Source organism: Uranotaenia lowii, chromosome 3 (genome assembly GCF_029784155.1).
Source record: "Uranotaenia lowii strain MFRU-FL chromosome 3, ASM2978415v1, whole genome shotgun sequence".
Taxonomy (NCBI): domain Eukaryota; kingdom Metazoa; phylum Arthropoda; class Insecta; order Diptera; family Culicidae; genus Uranotaenia; species Uranotaenia lowii.
In genome coordinates, this window is record NC_073693.1 from 203,718,609 (window position 1) to 203,738,389 (window position 19,781).

General features: G+C 35.0%; 1 protein-coding gene and 1 long non-coding RNA gene across 2 annotated transcripts in view; both read right to left on the reverse strand.

Moving 5' to 3' along the window:
* LOC129755015 (beta-1,3-glucan-binding protein-like) overlaps positions 1 to 1,297 on the reverse strand; it is a 48,383-nt gene extending 47,086 nt beyond the window's left edge. The window contains exons 1-2 of the mRNA XM_055751315.1: positions 978 to 1,297; positions 399 to 556 (exon numbers count right to left, since the gene is read on the reverse strand). Of these exons, the coding sequence (XP_055607290.1) occupies positions 399 to 556; positions 978 to 1,265 (446 nt within the window). The 5' untranslated portion in view covers positions 1,266 to 1,297. The remainder of the gene's footprint in view (positions 1 to 398; positions 557 to 977) is intronic.
* Positions 1,298 to 3,990: 2,693 nt separating this feature from the next.
* Positions 3,991 to 6,658, reverse strand: LOC129751683 (uncharacterized). The gene is made up of 3 exons (XR_008738778.1): positions 6,557 to 6,658; positions 6,254 to 6,447; positions 3,991 to 4,207 (listed from the first exon to the last, which is right to left on the reverse strand). It is a non-coding gene; the product is annotated as an uncharacterized LOC129751683 (long non-coding RNA).
* Between the last annotated feature and the right edge of the window lie 13,123 nt (positions 6,659 to 19,781).

A 19,781-nucleotide genomic window follows, 5' to 3' on the forward strand; every position in this document is an offset into this window, starting at 1 on the left:
TGTTCGTACATTTCTGTATGGTCTGTCTCTCTCTCCCTGTTTTGTATATATAGATTAAGAAATAGCTATAATTAGATGTTTTGTGTAACATTAACTTTAAGTCATCACTTGGACCTATACTTGGTCTGTTGATTGAATAAATAAATAAACATGCTTTTTTCGCAAATTACGATACAATTATATATTAAGACTAGCTAATAACTATTTTAAAGTAAAAAATGTTCCAGCAATAGCTGAGCTTTTTTCACTTTCTTATACGAAAAGTGAATACACAGGGAACCCTAAATAACATTTGCAAATTGAATTGAACTTTTCAAAAGAAGAAAGCCGAAGCTTTTTATGAAAAATGGTATAATTTAACTAGACCAATCTTAAAATTCCTATACAGTGACACTTACTAGTTTCCAGGATCTCCACCATTGATATCGAGCGTGCCGCTTTTCAAATACTCCTCACCACCAGGCTCCAATCCAATAAAACTGGGTTTGATATACAAGATGCCGTCCTCAACGAACGAGTTATCACGATGATTCAAATAGTACTGAAACTCTCCATTCTGAAAAATAGATTTTTTTTCCTTGTAATTATTTTATAAAAACTATCACTTACACATACAGTTTAACATTTTCAATTCCGTTTATGCATAATTTTTGTTCTAAGGGCATCTGTATTCGTGGTCTATTCTTGGGTCTAATTTATACAAGTATTGAACCAAAAAAATTAGATCCGATCCAATGAAAAAACTGGCAACTGCACTCGTGTTCTATTAACTGTCAAACGGTTTAGAACTGCGTCAAATTGGATCCAAATCTCATCAGTTTTGGATCAATCCTTATACCAGCTCTACAAAAAGTTGGATTGAAACTGGTATAATAGATCACCAGTGCGGTTGCTCGGGTCGGAATTTGGGTCTAAACCGGCTGTTTGGACCACGGATACAGGTGCTCTAATCGATCCCAATCTCTGTAGGTACTTACTCCTCCACCTCCGAGAGTATGCTCGTGTTGCCATTTGTCCATATTGAGTTCATCGAAGTTGTCTTCGAATATCAGCTCCCCGGGACAGAATGCCTTACGATCCACAAAACTTCCGGTAGCCGTTGTTACCGATGCCTTTTCACAGTTCAATTTCTGTGCATCCGTTTTCGGATTTCCGGTATCGTTAGTTCCTCCTCCGTATGCGTCGATACAAACGGCAATCAGGGCCACCGATAAAGCCACTATAAGGGTCAAGTAAATGATACTTTTTCGATCCAGGAAACCCATCCTGGCTGGTTCAGGTGCTACTAGTCTATAAATTCAGGTTTTCATCTCTTTAGGTTAATTGGAAGATTTCGCCCATTTTAGGAAGTTATCTGTCTTGGACCTGATTATTCTCCCTATCTATTTTCAATGATTATGATGGCATTGTTCGACTTAGGGGAGCACATCAATTGATAATAATTATCTATTTCACATATGTTCGTTTGTTGAAAATTTATTCAAAACTGGTACATATTATCAGACATTCACTCCGTTTTCAATCACTTTCTCCGTAATATTTTTCTTTAAACTTTGAATTTTGTCGTAGAATTACATCTTGTCGCAACACTATAAGCTTTATCCGTTCGCATAATTCCGTTCTTTTTTAGAATTTTTAGAATCGGTAGGAGTAGGCTTAATCTGTACATAATTCACAGATATTCCTACAATTTGGTTGTATCTGCACAGAAAAAAATAATGACTATTACGTGTGATTGAAAATTGTTACCTATAAAATAAAACTGACTGTAATCGAAAAAGCATGCAAATTTAAGTTGATTTGTTTAAAATAATATGAAAAATCATTCAAATTTACAGCAAATGTTCTGTAACGAAATGGAGCATGACATTCGCGGTAGTTTTACAGTTCAAAGGCAACCATTTTCAGTGAGCAGACTTTTTACAGGCTGGTTTGAAATTCCAGGACAGTGATAATTAAGGTTGTCAATCAAAATCACAAAAGCTGTTAGTAACTGTTCGACTGTCAACATTTTCACTATTCAGGAGATTACACAAGTCAGCTAAGCGAAAGTGACAATTACTCCGAAAACAGCGGTGCGATCAATTTGCAGAACCAAGGAGGAGGAAGAAGAGGTAACTTTTTTTTCACTTGAGATCCAGAACAGATTTTTAACTTTTAATTTTTTTTTAGCTCAAATTAAACCGGATACACGATACAAACTCGCTGATTTGGCTAAATTAAAGCGATATTTGACGTGGCAACCTGTATGGAGATGGGTTCGTTTAAAATGAAATTCCATCCAAGCGTTTCCGTTCCCAGGCGTAGTGTGTAGGAGAAAGTATACACATGAGGAGATAAAATAATTATAAATAGTGCTTATTGCAAATAAATTGTTTTTATTTAGAAATGAAAAAATTTAATCAGGTTTCTAAAATGTAAACAAAACAAATTCCAATAGGAACGTTCTTTCCAAATTTTCAGTCTGTAATTTTAGAGCAGCCTGTAAAAAAATCTGATCACGTAAAAATAAACGTCACGTGATTTTTTTTCGACCTGTAAAATTGCGGTAAAAGTCCTGCTCCTTTTTGTTACAGGACATTTACCGTAATTTTACAGCAATTAATTTTTGCTGTGTGTATTAAGGTGGCAATGGATGTATGGGATGTATTTATTGATCGAGTTTTGAAAAACGACCATATACATTTACGACCTGTGCAAATTTCAGCTCAATCGGGCTTGATTTAGGGGTGCCTCAAAGCGCTCAAAGTTTCGGATTTTTTACCCTCTAAAATCACCTTAGGGGAGGTCAAAGGAAATCGGAAAATTCGAAATTTTAATTTTGATGCTGAATGCCTTTAAAAAAAAATCTTTATTTGTACCAATTCATCATTACATTTATAATACATTATTATATTGAATTATGTGTTCAGATCAATCATGAACTGTTCAGAGCCCTACAATTAACTAAATACTAAAAAAAAATATTAATTCAATTTAAATTTGCTGAGCACAATGAAGTATTTTAATGTAGGAAATGGCCAAAAAAATTAAAGGATGTTATGCCAAAAATATTTATTACTTAAAACTGAAAACTACAATAAAATTTAACTTATTATGTGTTGGTGAGTGCGGCCCTGTGCGATATTCTTGACAGCAGATTGACAATCACTGCTACCAACAGTGCCAGCAGTGACAGAGAGAGAATCTTATATTTCCTTTTTAACCACATGTGTTAGTCCTTATCGATCGCTTGAATAAACCACATCATTCGGTAGCTCGCTCTATATTATTTACTCGCCACGCGAATCCGGAATATCCGTCGGGTTTGGGACATTGTCTGCTCCGCTTGTGAGGTCCGAATTCCCACAGCCCAGACAACCATTTGGTGGGTATTACAAATTTGCAACGCAAATATACATGCAAATATACCTGTAAACATATCGTATATAATGTAGCAAAACCAGTATATACGTATCATTTTGGAGGCCATATACACAGCAAAAATTAATTGCTGTAAAATTACGGCAAATATCCTGTAACAAAAAGGAGCAGGACATTTACCGTAATTTTACAGGTCGAAAAAAAATCGCATGACACTTATTTTTACGTGAGCTGATTTTTTACAGGCTGCTTTGAAATTACAGGCCTGTAAAATGTAATGCCTAGGTTCGATTCTTGTTGGAAAATGATTCAAATTTCGAATACAATTATTTTGCAAAAGTAAAAGAAAATAATGAGATCTGATAATTTTATTCAACGTCATGATTAACACAGCCAGAACATACACTTTTCCTAACTTTTTCACAGTTATATAGTTTAAAGTTTCATGTTATAATTTGGCTTATTTCATGTAAATATCCGATTTTTGCAATATAACGGTTTGACGAGAATCGTGTTTCTACAAGTAATTATATAATATTAATCATGTAAATATCCGTATGCATCATTTACAGTAGAATTTCATTAAAAACCAATAATAATTACAATATGAATAACAATAATGAGCATTTTATCTTAACTTTAACTTATAAATTTGTAAACTATTTTCTCTATAAATTCTCTTTAAATTTTACAACAAAAAATTAAACTTAGTCACAAACCAGACGTGTAGTGTTTTCTCTTGTATTCAACACTATTTATCCATCAGCCAACGTTTTGAACTCAACCGCTCAGCCCGGGACTACTTGCTTGAATGTTGCTTTTTGGGAGGCTCCTCGACCGAAACCTGTCAATAATGTAATCTATATATATAAAAATGGATTTCTGTCTGTCTGTCTGTCTGTCTGTCTGTCTGTCTGTCTGTCTGTTCCCTATAGACTCGGAAACTACTGAACCGATTTGCGTGAAACTTGGCAGGTGAGGGTATTGGAGGCCGGGGAAGGTTCCTATTGTGGTTTGAGACCCCTCCCTCTCTCATGAAGGGGGGGAGGGGCCTCTCGAACAAAAGACAATTTTTCGCATAACTCGAGAACCAATCAAGCAAATGGTATCAAATTTGGCATGGGATGGTATTTGGAAACGAGGAATATTTCTATGAATACGAGGTACCCCTCCCTCCTCTCAGTGGGATGATATGAAGGGGAGAGGGGGGCTACCTTACATTTTTTCATATAACTCGAAAACTAATCAAGATATCGAAACCAAATTTGGCATGGGAAGGTAATTGGATACGTAAAATATTTCTATGATTATTTGAGACCCCTCCCTCTATCCAGTAGGCAGATATAAAAGGGGGGTGGGCTCTTTTATACATTTTTACACAACTCAAAAACTAATTAAGCAAATGGAACCGAATTTGGCACGGGCGGATATTTGGGAACGAGACATGTTTTAATGTTTGTTTGAGACCCCTTCCTTCTTCCAGCGAGGAGAAAGGAAAGAGGGAGGGGAGTTTCATACAATTTTCATTGCATAACTCAAGAACTACAAGAGCAAATGAAACCAAATTTGGCATGGAAAGATATTTGGGTACGAGAAATGCTTCTATGAATGTTTGGTATCCCTCACTCCTTCAAAAAGGTGGATGGAAAGGGAGAGAAGAGGTCTCCCTTACAATTTTCAGTATAACTGGTGAGCTGATCGAGCAAATTGGACCAAATTTGGCATATGAGGGTATTTGGATACGAGAAATGATTCTATTATTAATTGAAGCCCCACTTTTTTCAGCGGAAAGATATAAAGAGGGAAAGGGGGGCTTCCATACAATTTTTTTGCATAACTCGAAAATTAATAGAGCAAATGAAATAAAATTTGGTATCAAAAAGTATTTGAGTACAAAAAATACTTTTGTGAATATTTAGTTCTAACCCCTCCATTAAATGGGGAGAACGGAGGGGGATGGTACTTCCTTTCAAATTTATGCATAGCTCAAGAATTTACAACGCAAATAAAACCAAATTTGGCATGGGATGGTAGTTCAATACGAAAATATTTTTTATGTCATACAATTCCTTTCTTGCAATGGGATGATAAAATTGGGAATATAGGAAGGGAAGAAGAAAGCTTTCATCTAACTTATTTTTTTACAAAATTCAAGAAATGGACAAATCTGAGATACCATCCTCCTTTCAGTGAGTAGGTACATAGGAGGAGGGAGATGAGCCCAATACAATTTTGTTAGCATAAGTTCTCAATTTATGCTAACGAAGCCAACAAATGGAAACAAATATGGCATGGAAAGGTACTTGGTTACGCTTTACAGTGTAGAGAGGAGAAGAAAGGAAGGGGTTCCATATTTGTTGTGAAGCTTAAAAACTTAACAACCAATGGAACAAAATTTGATACAAGAAGATTTTTTGGAACGATAAAAATCGATATGATTATTAAAAATCCCGATCTCCATTCAGAATGGGGGGAAGGGAAGGAAAGCGGGGAGCTCTCTTATCATTTTTTTAACATAAATCCAGAACATATCAAGCAAAAACAACCATATTTTATCAGTTGGATTGTTTGCGTACGATAATTTGAGACCCGGCGAAGCTTAAAGAAACAGATTAAAATTATCAGATCTTTAACACCAATTTATAGATCAGGTATTAGAATATTATTTTAAGTTATATTTGTGTTGCAATCCGAAACTCCAGCTGCAGCTCTCATTTTATAGCGGTTTCTTATGTTATAATTTGATTTAAAATAATGCCAACAAAACGATAGAAAATTTATTAAATTCTGAAAATATCATACGATTTTGAAAGGTGTAGCAAAGCACACCGGGTCAGCTAGTGGTTTATAAAATTTAGGAGAAAAAGTATAAAATTTATCGCTGTCTTACCAACTTTCATCCGGGTCTCGATTTCAGTGCAATCCATCTCATCTCCAACCCGTTAATGTCGGCATCCTAAACCGGGTCTACTTTGGCCTTGAACGCAGAGACGATGAATTATAGCGTAGAAGAAACTCCCAGAGGAAATGTTGTCCTGTAACATTTGTCCGCGTCAACAGATAGGAAGTATTCCGCAACGGAAACTGTGTTTGCAAGAAAATTTAAAGAAGTACGTTTTAGAAGAAAGGTTGATGAGATAAATGTCAATCTCCAAATAATTACATAAATTTAAACGATTCAAACGGAACTTACCAGACAGAGAATTCGATGACTTCGGATTGTACACCAGCAGCCGGAAGTCGTGCCTAAGGACCTCATTCTTGTTTTCTTTAACGGCTTATTTCGTGTTGGCTTGAAGTAAAAAAATAAAATTATTAGTGCAAATATGGCAAATTTTTGATTGGATTAGATACCGAATGGAGCGAATTCCTTAAATTCCAATTGAAATTCCATCGAAAACAATTTCAAAATAATGACATACACCCCAAGCAACCAGAATTCCCTTAAAAAGGTTCCATAGAAGCTTAATCAGCTCTCGTTTGTGTCTGAAGAGAATGCTAATCAGCCCAAAATTTAAGTTCTTAAAGCTACTTTCAAGTTCATTTAGGGGGCTGTAGAGAACGCTATTCAGCTTCTAAGAGAATGTCAAGAAACTTCTACGCGCCGAAAATAAAATCCAATTGACAGATTGCTCTGACAACCACATGTCAGATTGCTAGGTTGCCGGTCTATCATGGTCTATCTCATTGATTTTAATTATATTGTTTTGATTAAAAAAGCTGCTTACACGCCTAGAGAATTGAACCGCTGCTCTCTAGGTTGCAATGAAACTCACCAGCCTCTCGGCCAATCCAGCAATAGCGAATTGCCATTGTAATGATAAGTATTTAAACTTAATGTCATTTGGTGGGGGGTAGTCAATAGAAGGTACCTTATTTCGTTCAAAGGACTTTCAGTACACAATATGAATCATAACAAAAATTCGCATCATCAAAAATTTATTCGAATATCTTATTTAACATTTAAGAGAAAAATTCGAAAAAATCTTGAATTCCATTTGTAAATATCAGTACAGATATAAACAAAACAAATACCATGACAAGAAATTGACAGACATTTTTGACATGTCGCTTAGAATTCCCATATAGGTTCTTTAAAACACCTTCAAGTATCTTAATGGTGCGCTTTAGAATGTTACGCGAACGTTATCGACCTTTTTGAAAAACACTTTTGACATGTCGTCTAGATTTCCCATATAGGTTCTTTAAAACGCCTTCAAGTATCTTAATGGTGCGTTTTGGAATGTAGCGCGAACGTTATCGACCTTCTTGAAAGAAGTTCCATTAAAAGCGCTTAGAAGTTCCATTATCGATAGTTTAACCTTTCAAAGGGCGATGGAAGTTCCTGAGTAACTTTTACGCGACAAGAGTCACCTGAGGTTCCCGTAATACATTTTTTCAGCCAAATGTGAACTTCGGAGTTCGGACTTAAGTAAAAACGCGACTTTTGGTTGCTTGGGACGCTAGTAATTTTGAGTTTTATAAAAGGAGTGTGCAATTATATCGATATATCGATTTAAAAAAATTGAATCCTTTTAAAATGTTATGCTAGATATTTTGATCGATGATTCAAACGAATTTGATTTTGAACTTGAACATTTTTCTCCCTTTGAGGTGAACTTGTGGATTATCTTTTTTATTCTTGAAAATTTAACATTTTCAGTATCAGTGTTTCGACCAGTTACGGATATTCTCCTACGATTCATTGAAGAAAAAAATCATCAAGGATGGAGGTAATTATGCAAACAATTCTTTGGAAATGAAAACTTCTAAGAAATCCTTGTGCATTGTTTTCAGCATAACTTAAATAAAATAAGAACAAACCTTGGAGAACAATCTTCTGGATTGTCAAAATATGTTCCGAGGATTTGTGCATGGCATCGTGAAGCCTTTTTTACAAGTAAAGTTGCCGGTTATCATTTGGCCTAAGCCTGAAAAAATGCCGTAGATACCCTTCATTCGGCTCACTTGGCTTTTATTTTTCGCGAAGCATTTATCACAGGGAGTAAGGCGATCAAATTACCTGGAAAAAATGTTCGTAAGTACTGAGGAATATGAGCTTTAATGCTTGCCAAAACAGAGTTATAATGTCACTGAACTTCAGTGCCCCTTTATCGTAGTCATAAATGTCACACTAGTTGCACTTAACCATGGTACTTTCATATTAGAAGTACTCGAGCGATGGTTGGCATTGCATGAATTGGTTTGAAGCTAAAATAAAAATTGAGTTGAATGTTGAACAAATAGAATTCTAAATTTGTATTCAAACAACCTTCTCAGAAATTGGTATATGTATTAGGTATATCAAATTTTTAAAAGCACTACTGTGACTGTATTGTTACCTGAATTTCAGCAAAAGAAAGTTTCTTTTACTTTCAAAACATGAATTTTAAACAAATGGTGTGTTTACCTGCAAAATATTTTCCTCCAAAGCAAATGCCCACTGCAAGGGTCACATCGAAAGTCATGTTCTTGGAGGCTGATTAAAGCTACTGAAAATTAAATTTCATTGGTCATTTTAAAAACTTTTAAAAATATATTTTTCCTTCAAAACACTTACCTTTCCGTTTTATACCCGTATTGCTGCAAACAAAACAACTAATGAATGAAGTGCATATGCTATACTGAATGAAGTGCATATGCATATGCATAATGAGGTTATATAAAAGCTAATTGGAGTAAACAACTAACTGCTGCGACAAACAAGTCCTCGCTTGCTGATTTTGACTGTTTAGCTAACTGAGATGCCAAATACACTTGAATTTTCTTATGTGCAATTGAAAATTATTGAACACCGTATTATTTTATGACACGTAATTTGGTTTGAACCTGTAAAATCACTGTCAATGTCATGCTCCTTTTTGTTACAGGACATTTACTGTAATTTTAAATGTCTGTTTATTTATTTTTAGATGAATTCATTGAAAATTACTTTAATTAGGAATTACAGGTTGTATTTTTTTACAGGCAATCATTTTCCATGACACGTAATAGTCATAATTTTTTTCTGTGCACAGATAAAAAAATGTAATGTTACGTTGCATGTAATTTTGAGTTTTTGAAACAGAAAACAAAAATCGCTAGAAACAACATGTAAAAAACACAAACAAACATTCAAAGTATAGAAAATCCATGTAACTTTACATGTAAGAACATGGGTAGAAAGGAATCGGGTGTTTTCATGTAAATATAAGCTTGTTCATGTAAATCTCTGTTCACATTCTGTTTCATTGTGTATTGTAAATCTACAATGTTAAACAAATGTAATACCACATTGCATGTGAAGTTAAATATGATTTTGCACCGAAGTTGTGTTGCACTACATATCATGTAAAATTTCATGTCATAAATTGGTCGAATGTATTTTCATGTAACAACACAATTCATTACAAGAAATTTCATATGCCCTTCACGTGATCTCATTTACACGTCATTTGCAGTAAACCAATGTTTTCCAACAGGTCCTCCATTTGTAATCGAATCAAGTCGCGAAAAATATCTCTCTACAAAATCGATGTTAAGTTACTGTTATCAAGTACAATGTGTACATTTTTTTCTTGTGTAATGTAACGAGTGTATAAGGAGAAAGAATATATATACGGAGGTACACTCAGAAATAAATAAAATATCAAACAGTTATATTTTAGGTATTTTCACATATCTCCCTCTTTACGCACACGGATATTTCTCATGGTGTAATTACTGGGATATTTCTCACTGGGAAATATTTCTGCGATTAAAATTTATGCATTGAGAAATGTTATGGAACGACATCTGGTGGTCAGAAATAAAAGTTTGAGCCGTAACGTAAAGGCAAACGCTTAAAGCAGAAATAAACAGAAAAACCAAACGAAAATCGTTTGATTTTCGTCCATGTTCTATGGTCAATGTGCATAATTGACCATAGCATAAAAACATGTGCATTTCGCTGGTAATATTACATGCTGCAATTGAGTCCATCCTTTTTAAATACGATTCAGATAAATATTTAAAGAGAATGGAATCTGCATGCAGTCAAGTTGAAAGGCATTTAGCAACTGAAGAATCTAGCATGTGCTCATACCCGTTTAGTTGGGACTCAAACGCACAAAGCGTTTGTTTGAACAAAATAATATATAATTTCTCGGTTATTAAATTTTATGCATTGGATCATTACACGCCAAGAAATTATTCGGATGCATAAATTTAAATATCTGAAATAGTTATTTTTTAATATTTCTGGATATTAATGTCAGAGAAATATCGGAGTTATTGAAATATAATAATTTTCATATTTTTTTCATTTCTGAGTGTACTATTTAAAGAGTAGTGTTTTTAATTATAATTTACTTCATAGGGATGAATCATCTGCTAAGATGAATATCCCGGTCAAAATAAAAACAAAATATTGCAACTTACTTAATTTTGTTATTGTGCAAAAACGGTAATGCACTTGGTTTCCAAATAGTTGAAAACATTTCAAAAGTTAGCACCAAGATGAAAAGCATAATTCAAAATCTTTGAGTTTGGGACCGCAAATGAAGTTGGAACGTTTTGTACAGTGAGCAGTAGGCAATATTGTAAAATATTAAAGTGGCAATAACTTTGAATGCAAATTAATTTAATTCTTTTTTAGTTCGACAGTCTAGTCATCAAATTGAAACGGATACATACTTACCTTCTCAAAATTGGTCCTGGTCATATTGGTCCATCCTTTAGTTGCTGGTTGGATGGTAATGTTTGAAATTGCAATAAAGATGGTATGTTTAAGATCAGCATTCTACGAATAATCCAATCGACCGTGGCTTCTTCAGGCTCCCCATGCATCCTCGTTTCTTTATTGAATTTGCAAAGAGCATTATGAAATTGTGTCCTATCTTGTGGATATGTTGTAGAATGTTGCGTTTACCTAAACATAAAAAAATACATGCAGTCGAAGAACGTTCTCTTGTAGTAAAGCCCATTAGACAATGTAAGCCTGGAGTACATTTTGAAAATTTTCTTACCTTGAAAACGAAGTTTAAAGTTAGTTGTGAGCAAACTGCATGCACTTTTTAATTTTTCGCTTTTGAACAGCAAAACGTTTGTATGACAGGGACAGGTATGTACCTACACTGAACGAAATCGGGCTATGAACAATATCGTAAATTCTAGTGTTATTGCACTAATAGAAAATCTAATACTTTTTACGAGTTTGCTCATCGAATACAATTGCATGGTTTTAGTTTTTAATGAAATTCATCAGAAAATCCAATGAACGTTATAGAACGTCAAGTTTATAATAATTACAGTTCAAAATGATGGAATATAAATTGATGGGGTGTTGTGTTATGGTTTTACTTTTTATGATTTCTTTTCGTATTTTCTTTCCGAAAAAAGTGGGATACAGCTAACTTTTGTTTTTTTTTTGAAAATTTTATTGTTTCTTTCATAGCCGCTATCAAATTTAGAATAATTAAACACTTCACTATGGCACAGGCAAGGTGTTTAGCACTGGTGTTAGAATGGTGATGATCCGAAGCCCGAACTTCCGGCTTGACGGGGTCCTCGGTTTAGAAAAGTTGGTAATAACAAAAATAAACCTGAAATCAAGAGGAATGATTTAATTTCAGATATTGAAAACAAAGTTTCACATCATCTCACCATTCTTCTCGTTAGCACAGACCCTTCTAAAGGGAATTCTGGATGCTTGGGCAGAGACTCGAAATTCCACGGCCAATATATGCCATTGATGGGTGAGTTGATGCCGTGAATTCCAATTTCCGGAAACGAAAAAACCATTTGGGGATCTAAGGCGTCCATTTTCATATTGGTACTGCTCGCTTTTAATTGTATATTCTGAAAAAAAGAAATTAGAAAATGTTACTTGAATAGAAACTGTTCTGATCATTAGAAAAATTCGCAGACATCTTTTAAAAATACACAAAATACATACCGTTCTATTTGTTGATCTTCACTTTTTTGTACGGATGGGCTGAAATTAATAAACTTCAATTTCAGTTGAACAGCGACACAAAAAACGATCAAAACCTCTGAGCAAACTTAAAATGTATTATTAATCGAAACTGTATAATTTATTAGATTTTCTTTTACATTCTACCGATCGAGTGTGGCTCGCAAGATTCATTGGATTTTCCTATAAATTTTAATAGGTCAATCTCTTTTAGGACCTAACTGTAAAATTTATTGTATTTCCCGGTCATTTTTAGTGAATAAATCGTTAGCTTGTATGCGGACCATAAATTATAACAAGTATTGTAATGACCCTATAAAATTAATCGCCCGATTTCGTTCAGTGTATACGATTTTATAATATTGAAAAAATAACAATCAACGTGGAGTGTATAAAAGGTAGGATAAAATAACAATATGGATTGTATTTGCACAAAGTGATTACGACGAATTTCCAAAGTTTTGTAAAAAAATTCATTATATTGACATTGTTAATTATATTCTGAAGAAATTGTAGTATTTTAAATAAATAAGCGATTAAAGAAGATTTTTTACAGATCTAGAAACCATATTAAAAATCTAACCAACACATAAGAAGAAAGGGTAATGACATACCTGTTACAATGCTCCGTTCATATCTTTACACGCTCGAACCGGCTTTCTCAAAAAAGGTGTAATCGTTCTCAATTTTTATCTTGATCACAATCAACTAAGTTTTCAAATGGTCGCCAACAATCAAAAATATTTTCAATTTTTTTTTTCTCTAAAAGTTTTTAATTTTTTCCTGAAGCTTGAGAAAATTTTTGTCAGAAGTTTCCAATTTGAATCTGAAAATAAAATCGAATTCAAGATGATGAAATTTTTAAACATTCAAATATTTTCAGAAGGTATGATTTAAGATATGTAGTAGATTATTATTTGCAACTTTATTACAATATAAGTTGAAAATGTATTTTAATAAGAACGCTTTCCAAATGTTCTTTCTTTTTCATTCTTATTTTGTTCTTTGTTTAATGTTTCTTTTTTATCCGTTTTTTATGTTAAATATGCAGCATTTGTCAAGATTTATTAATCACATTTAAATCATCCGAAATCATCAGCATCATTCCCAAGGTACGAATCCCATCCATCATTAATCTTTTTTTAAAATTTTAGTTCATTTTTTTTTTACTAAATATTGAGTTAACTAACTATAACGCTATAACTATACCCGAATAGAAAAACATTGTGAAAAAACCATGAATTTCATTCTCACACTACCTTGGATTTCATAGTGGATACTATTATTATCATCGTACATTAAACCATGAACACACTGTCAAATTCATCATTTTTGACAGTGAACTTTATGGTTTTAACCAAATTTACCATGAAAAAAGGGGGTTGTTAAGCAACTTAACAATGAAAAAATTAACTTTTTCCCATACATTTTCAAACACAAAACTATAAAATGTATGGTTATTACAGCTTCCAGTTTTTCTCAACGACATGATGGAATTCATTGTTTTTTCATAGAATATTCATTGTTTTTAGGAAGATGAAAGTCAATGTAATGATATATTATTGATCATGGAATAAAAATTCAATATTTATTTTTCATTGTTTAGATAAAAATAAAATTTATTTATTATTTATATTTAACATTTGACATTGTATATCACTTTTATTTATATTTAAAATCACTCGAAACTTATATAAAAAATTGTAAGTCTTGTTCACCGCACCACCAGGTATTCCTACAGCAGAGTTGAACCTATCTTGGGACGTTGCCTACATTTCGTTGTTCCGAACTGGGTACCTACCAGGCGGTTTGCAACAAGAGAATCGTGGAATTGGGCCTTCGGATGGAATTTCCCCGGTCTTTCCAAGCTTGTAGGACGTCTTCGCTTGACTGCTGCACCCTGAATCTCGCCCCAGCTCATGTTTGTGCATTTGTGTCGCTGGAAAAAAAAAGTTATATAGTAAAGTAGTTTTTCACTACATTAACATACCACTTACCATTTGGAACCAAAAAAACTATGGAACTACCTAATAAACTCGACCGTCGACCGAAATTTTTACGTCCGAGAAAAATCACAAACGTTTTGCGACGTAAAATTTTTCTTACACGAAAAATTGGAAATGTGTAAAATCAGCAAAAGCTTACCAACTTTACTATGAAATACCATGAACTAACAATAAATTTCACAGTAACCTTGAAATTTATAATGATTTCATAATTTAAAGCTGTTGATAAAGATTTAGATATTAGGATGAACTTGATTGTTAAATTGAAAATCATTGTTCAGTTATATTTATATCATGGTCTTGGCTATTCGGGTAAGCTAATTAGCACTTCCTCATCAGATCGTTTAATTTGCTCAATATGAGTTTAAATAACTCAATTGCTACTAATTTTAGCACTTTCTGTATAGCATGGACGCAAACCGCTGTCGGTTTGTCAGATAAAATTTGTGTTAGTTCTTTTTTCCGGGTTGAAAATAAAAGTGCGAGATTGCAGTGTCCGCTTTCTCTGTTTCGGATGGTAGGTAAGTTAATTTAAAGTAAATAATAATATTTGAACATAAAAGAACAATTATTTGGTTCTTTCAGACTTTGCAGTTGCTCGGACAAAAATTACAGAAAAATGTTCAATGGGAGATGGACCTTGAAATGGCTGCTCAACCGCAACAACAGTTGGACAACTTTCGACGGTTTCCGCTCGAACTGCCCGCCACCCAGGGAAAACAATTCGCCCGCAAACCCGGGGGCCAGATCGAAGTTCTCTCCGCTACTTGGACTATCAAATCCTGGTCTCCAATTGGATATTGAAAGTGGCTCAGGCGATGTGCATCTAGAAAGATCCGCCCCACTTCCACCAAAAGGATTGAGTCGCTTAGAATGGAATCACATCCGGATTCCAATGCCCGTCGGGAGCAAAAAGCTGTCAGGCACATAACATGTTGCCGAGTGTGCTTCGATCACACGGATAGTGTACTGAAAACTGAGGTAAGTTATCAAGTTTTGTTCCTTTCGATTATAAAATTAAGGTACTTTTATCAGACAGCTGTTATTGTTTTTTTTTTTTGTTAAAACTGAGAGACATCTTTTTGAAAACTTGAAACATAATCAGATTGGGCTTGGCATAGTGACTAAGGAAGCAACGAGAAATTAATTTTAAATAATCTCAAACACTTTTTTTTATCCATTTTCAGCTCAGAAGAGTTTTTTTTATTTTGATCATTGTTGAATGAGTCACCAAATACAATGACATAGCTCTGATTGAGGGAATCATAAAAAAGTTCACGCATGTTGTTCTGGAAAAACACAATAATACTTCATAAATTAGAGTGACCATGAACTAACACGCAATATTGCTCTAAATTGATTTTTTTTTCAGCTTTTTGTGGTAAACATTTATCTAACCGTCAGGTCTTCGGAAGCTGTCAATTGGTTCAACGAGGTCAGGTACCACAAAACGAGCGCAATTAAATGGACGGTGTCATTAAAGAAAAGCCTTTGCGTTCAGGAGGTTCTGCTGGCTCACACTCTACATGTAACTATCAACGACTTCAACCAAACGGAACAACCAGAAGATGATGTAGGAAAAGTGCGTTGGATTATTTTTATTGTTCTATTAGTGTTTTTTTAACAATTTAGTAGTTTTATTGCCTTCTTCCGTTCCAGAATCCGAATGCTCTTACTCGTTGCTGCAATGTGCTAAGTGGCGCTTGAACAACAACAAAAAAGGGGGACATTGATCAAGCAGTTCTGATACAAACCTGATTATCTTACGTGGTTTTGAAGATGATGGGCATCTACTGACTAAACGTTAGGTCAAAAACAGTTTTATTTGGCGGTATGTATTGTATTGATTATAATTTTAAATCTTTTGTTTTTTGGTTAATTTATACCTACTGTTTTTTCATCGGTTAATTGAAACCCGGTTCTTGAATTATTTTAACTTAAAAAGTTTCTACTTAGATTTTATTTGACTTTTTTAATTATTAATTTCGGTAGGAGAAAATAGTATTTTTCTATGTTCAATATTTTGCACTTTATTTGAATAAACCTTAAATTCATGTAGGTATACGACACTCCAAATTAAAATCTTGTTAAAATTGAATACTCATTTCAATAGCGGTGAAATCATTGAAATCATTTTAAACATTGTAAAGTTCTAAATTTAATCTTCTTATACGATTTAAACATAATCAATAGGGAACACAAATCATGTACATGTAAATTACTTACAAAGCAAACCAATTTCTTAATTTTCAGATCTGGAAGGAATCTGCTTCATGCTCATATTGAGCAGTTGTCCATAAGTCAACAACAATGGTTCAACGAAGGGCTGCGTCCTTCGAGGATTACGGCGTGGTGCTCTGTACCTCTTCCAATAGCCGGCTCTCCGGCATATCCATTTACTCCGACGTGGCTAGGATGGCGCGATATTTTGTCAAATTCTTCATGGATTTTGCTATAAACGGAGAAGCAACAACAGTGTTGGGCACCGTGTCAACCTTGCACCGATAACAAGCGTGACTTATCGACGGAATGGGACGTGATTCTTCCACGGAGAAAAAAGGACCGGTTATTTAATGTGCAAGACCATTCCGAAACTCTATAAGGATCTGGATGTTTTGTAACGGATGAACAGGATGTATTGAGAATTAGTTCAAAGAAAAGTTTAATTTATCATCGTTCAAAATATTATTCCACTATGCAATAAACAATCACTTAGGTTCTAAGCATAAATAGTTTTGGTGTTTTTCCTTAGATTTGATACAGCCTTTTGTTTTTAATATTGATACACGAAATGTGACTGAACATGTAAACTTACTGTAAACAAAAGACATGTAAATCTACTTTTCATGATAGAGATGTATTTTTTAAAGCTCAAGTAGGATTACATGAAATGACCAGTGTAGTCGCTTGTAAACCGCAGATTCCTTTCTTCAAATGCAGTTACACGTAAAAATACGTAGGTTTTTATTTTTAAAACTCAAGTAGGATTACATGAAATGACTAGCATAATCGCTTGTAAATGGCCGATTCCCTTCTACCCATGCAGTAACATGTAAAGTTCCGTGGATTTTTCTAAGTGTGTACGATTGCATGCACATTATTACGAATCAATGTAGTTATATACGTTTTTTATTTCGAATTATTTTATGCATAGCACGACAAAATCTCTCAGTCACGACTGATCACCGTCTATCGGTCGTTTCACGGATTTTTTGCGAATTGTCGTACTTTTTTTTTTTTTTTTTTTTGGGATTTTAAACCAGTTGGTTTATTCATCCCCAGAATTGTCGTACACAAAGGTCGAGTTCATATGTACATAAATACGAGTCTCTCTTCTTGTCATAATAAAATCATGCAATGCTTTTAAATACGATAAAGAATATGCATGGACCGCACATTGTAGGTGTAGATATACGAAAATGAGTATAAATAACATTCTATACGGTGTAATCTGTAAAAGAAAATACGACTTCTGGTTGTCTGGGAGGTTATGGGCCCAGACGAGTAAAGGAAGTGTTTATCAGAGTTGTTTTTTCGCGAATAATAGTACACGGGTGGACGCTTAGCAGTGAAGCAATTTTTCGACCGGCCATTTTGTTTGGCGTCGATGTTCATTGCTTGATCGATTGACTGAATAGTGAAAATCGATGAAAGTTGATTAGTGTCAGAAGCTACCTGTTTATGGTTTTATGTGTACAACTGGTGTTTCGCGAAACTGTGACTGTGAGTGCGTGTTTTCGTACTGAATAGAAGTAAAATGGCTGAGAAACTGCTGTTTCCACGGCTCAATGACCAGAACTATAGTGTCTGGAAGACGAGGATGGAAATGTTTCTTCGTCGAGAAAATTGGTGGTTTGCGGTTAATCAACCAAAACCAGAGAATCCTGATGAGATCTGGGTACTGGCAGATGAAAAAGCTTTAACAACGATTGTGTTAATGGTTGATGACGATCAGTTGAACTTGATCAAAAATGCTGAATCAGCAAGTGTTGCGTGGATTAAATTAAAACAATTCCACGAAAAATCGGATATGTCATCGCGTGTGTCTCTCCTTCGGAAGATAAATAGTTTCGATATGGTTGAAGGTGGAGATATGGAAAAGCATCTGTTTGAACTTGAAAATTTGTTTGAGCGTTTACAATGTACGGGCCAAGAACTAGATGACGCGATGAAAGTTTCAATGATTTATCGTAGTCTCCCCGAGTCGTACAATTCTTGGCGAACGGCTCTCGAAACAAGGCCAGATGCAGATCAAACTGTACCGTTTGTTAAGCAGAAGCTTGTGGATGAATTCCAACGTCGAATAGATCGGGACGGTCCTACTGCTAGTGAAGATGAGAAGGCGATGAAAATTTTCGGAAGGCAGAAGAAGACAAAGGCCTGTTATAATTGTGGCAGTGTCAAGCACTTTCGCCGAAATTGTCCTGCACTTCAAGAGAAGAGAAGTGTACGAGATTCTAAGAAAAGTGATGACGAAGAAGCAACAGTGAAGCAAGTAGCGGAATGTAGCTATCCAGTAGGCTGGGCAAGCCCGTTCCCGGGGTTTTTGGTACATCGATAGTGGTTGTTCGACACACATGACGTGTGATAAGTCGTTCTTCAGTGAACTGAATGAACTCGTGAACATTGATGTTATACTAGCAGACGGTTCGGTGACCAAATCCGCCGGGATGGGTAACGGGGTAGTGAAGTGCATTGATGGGGATGGGAAAGTGAGAGATGTGTTAGTGTTGGATGTACTCTACATACCAAACCTGGACAGTGGACTGATCTCAGTGAGAAAAATGACCCAAAAAGGATTGAAAGTAGTGTTCAGTGGTTCACAGTGTACAATTGAAAATCCGGATGGAGAAATTTTGGCTAGAGGAGATCTTCGTGGGAATCTGTACGTGCTTCGAGTAGCTGAAACCGGCTGCCGGAGCGAAGAAATTCGGCACTCGCAGAATTGCCAGCATACTTGGCACCGGCGACTCGGTCATCGAGATCCAGCAGTACTGAAACGAATCCAGGAGGAGCAACTTGGAACGGATTTTGAAGTTACGGACTGTGGGCTGAGGCAAGGTTGCGAACACTGCTTGGCAGGTAAAATTACAAGAAATTCCTTTCCTAAAGCTTCACTAAATCGGTCCTCACGGATTCTCGACTTACTCCATACAGACGTTTGCGGCCCAATGCAAAATTTGACTCCCAGTGGTTTTCGTTATTTTATGACCATAATAGATGATCATAGCCGCTATACTGCTGTTTGCTTGTTGAAACAAAAGTCCGATGTAGTCGGATGCATTAAGAAATATGTTGCCCTTGTAAAGAATCAATTCGGAAGAGCACCCTGCGTAATTCGATCCGATGGAGGCGGGGAATACGTTAATAAAGAACTTTTAGAATTCTATGCAACCGAAGGGATTCAAAGTCAGCTGACAACCGCGTATTCCCCCCAACAGAATGGCGTTGCAGAACGTAAGAACAGGACCCTTCAAGAG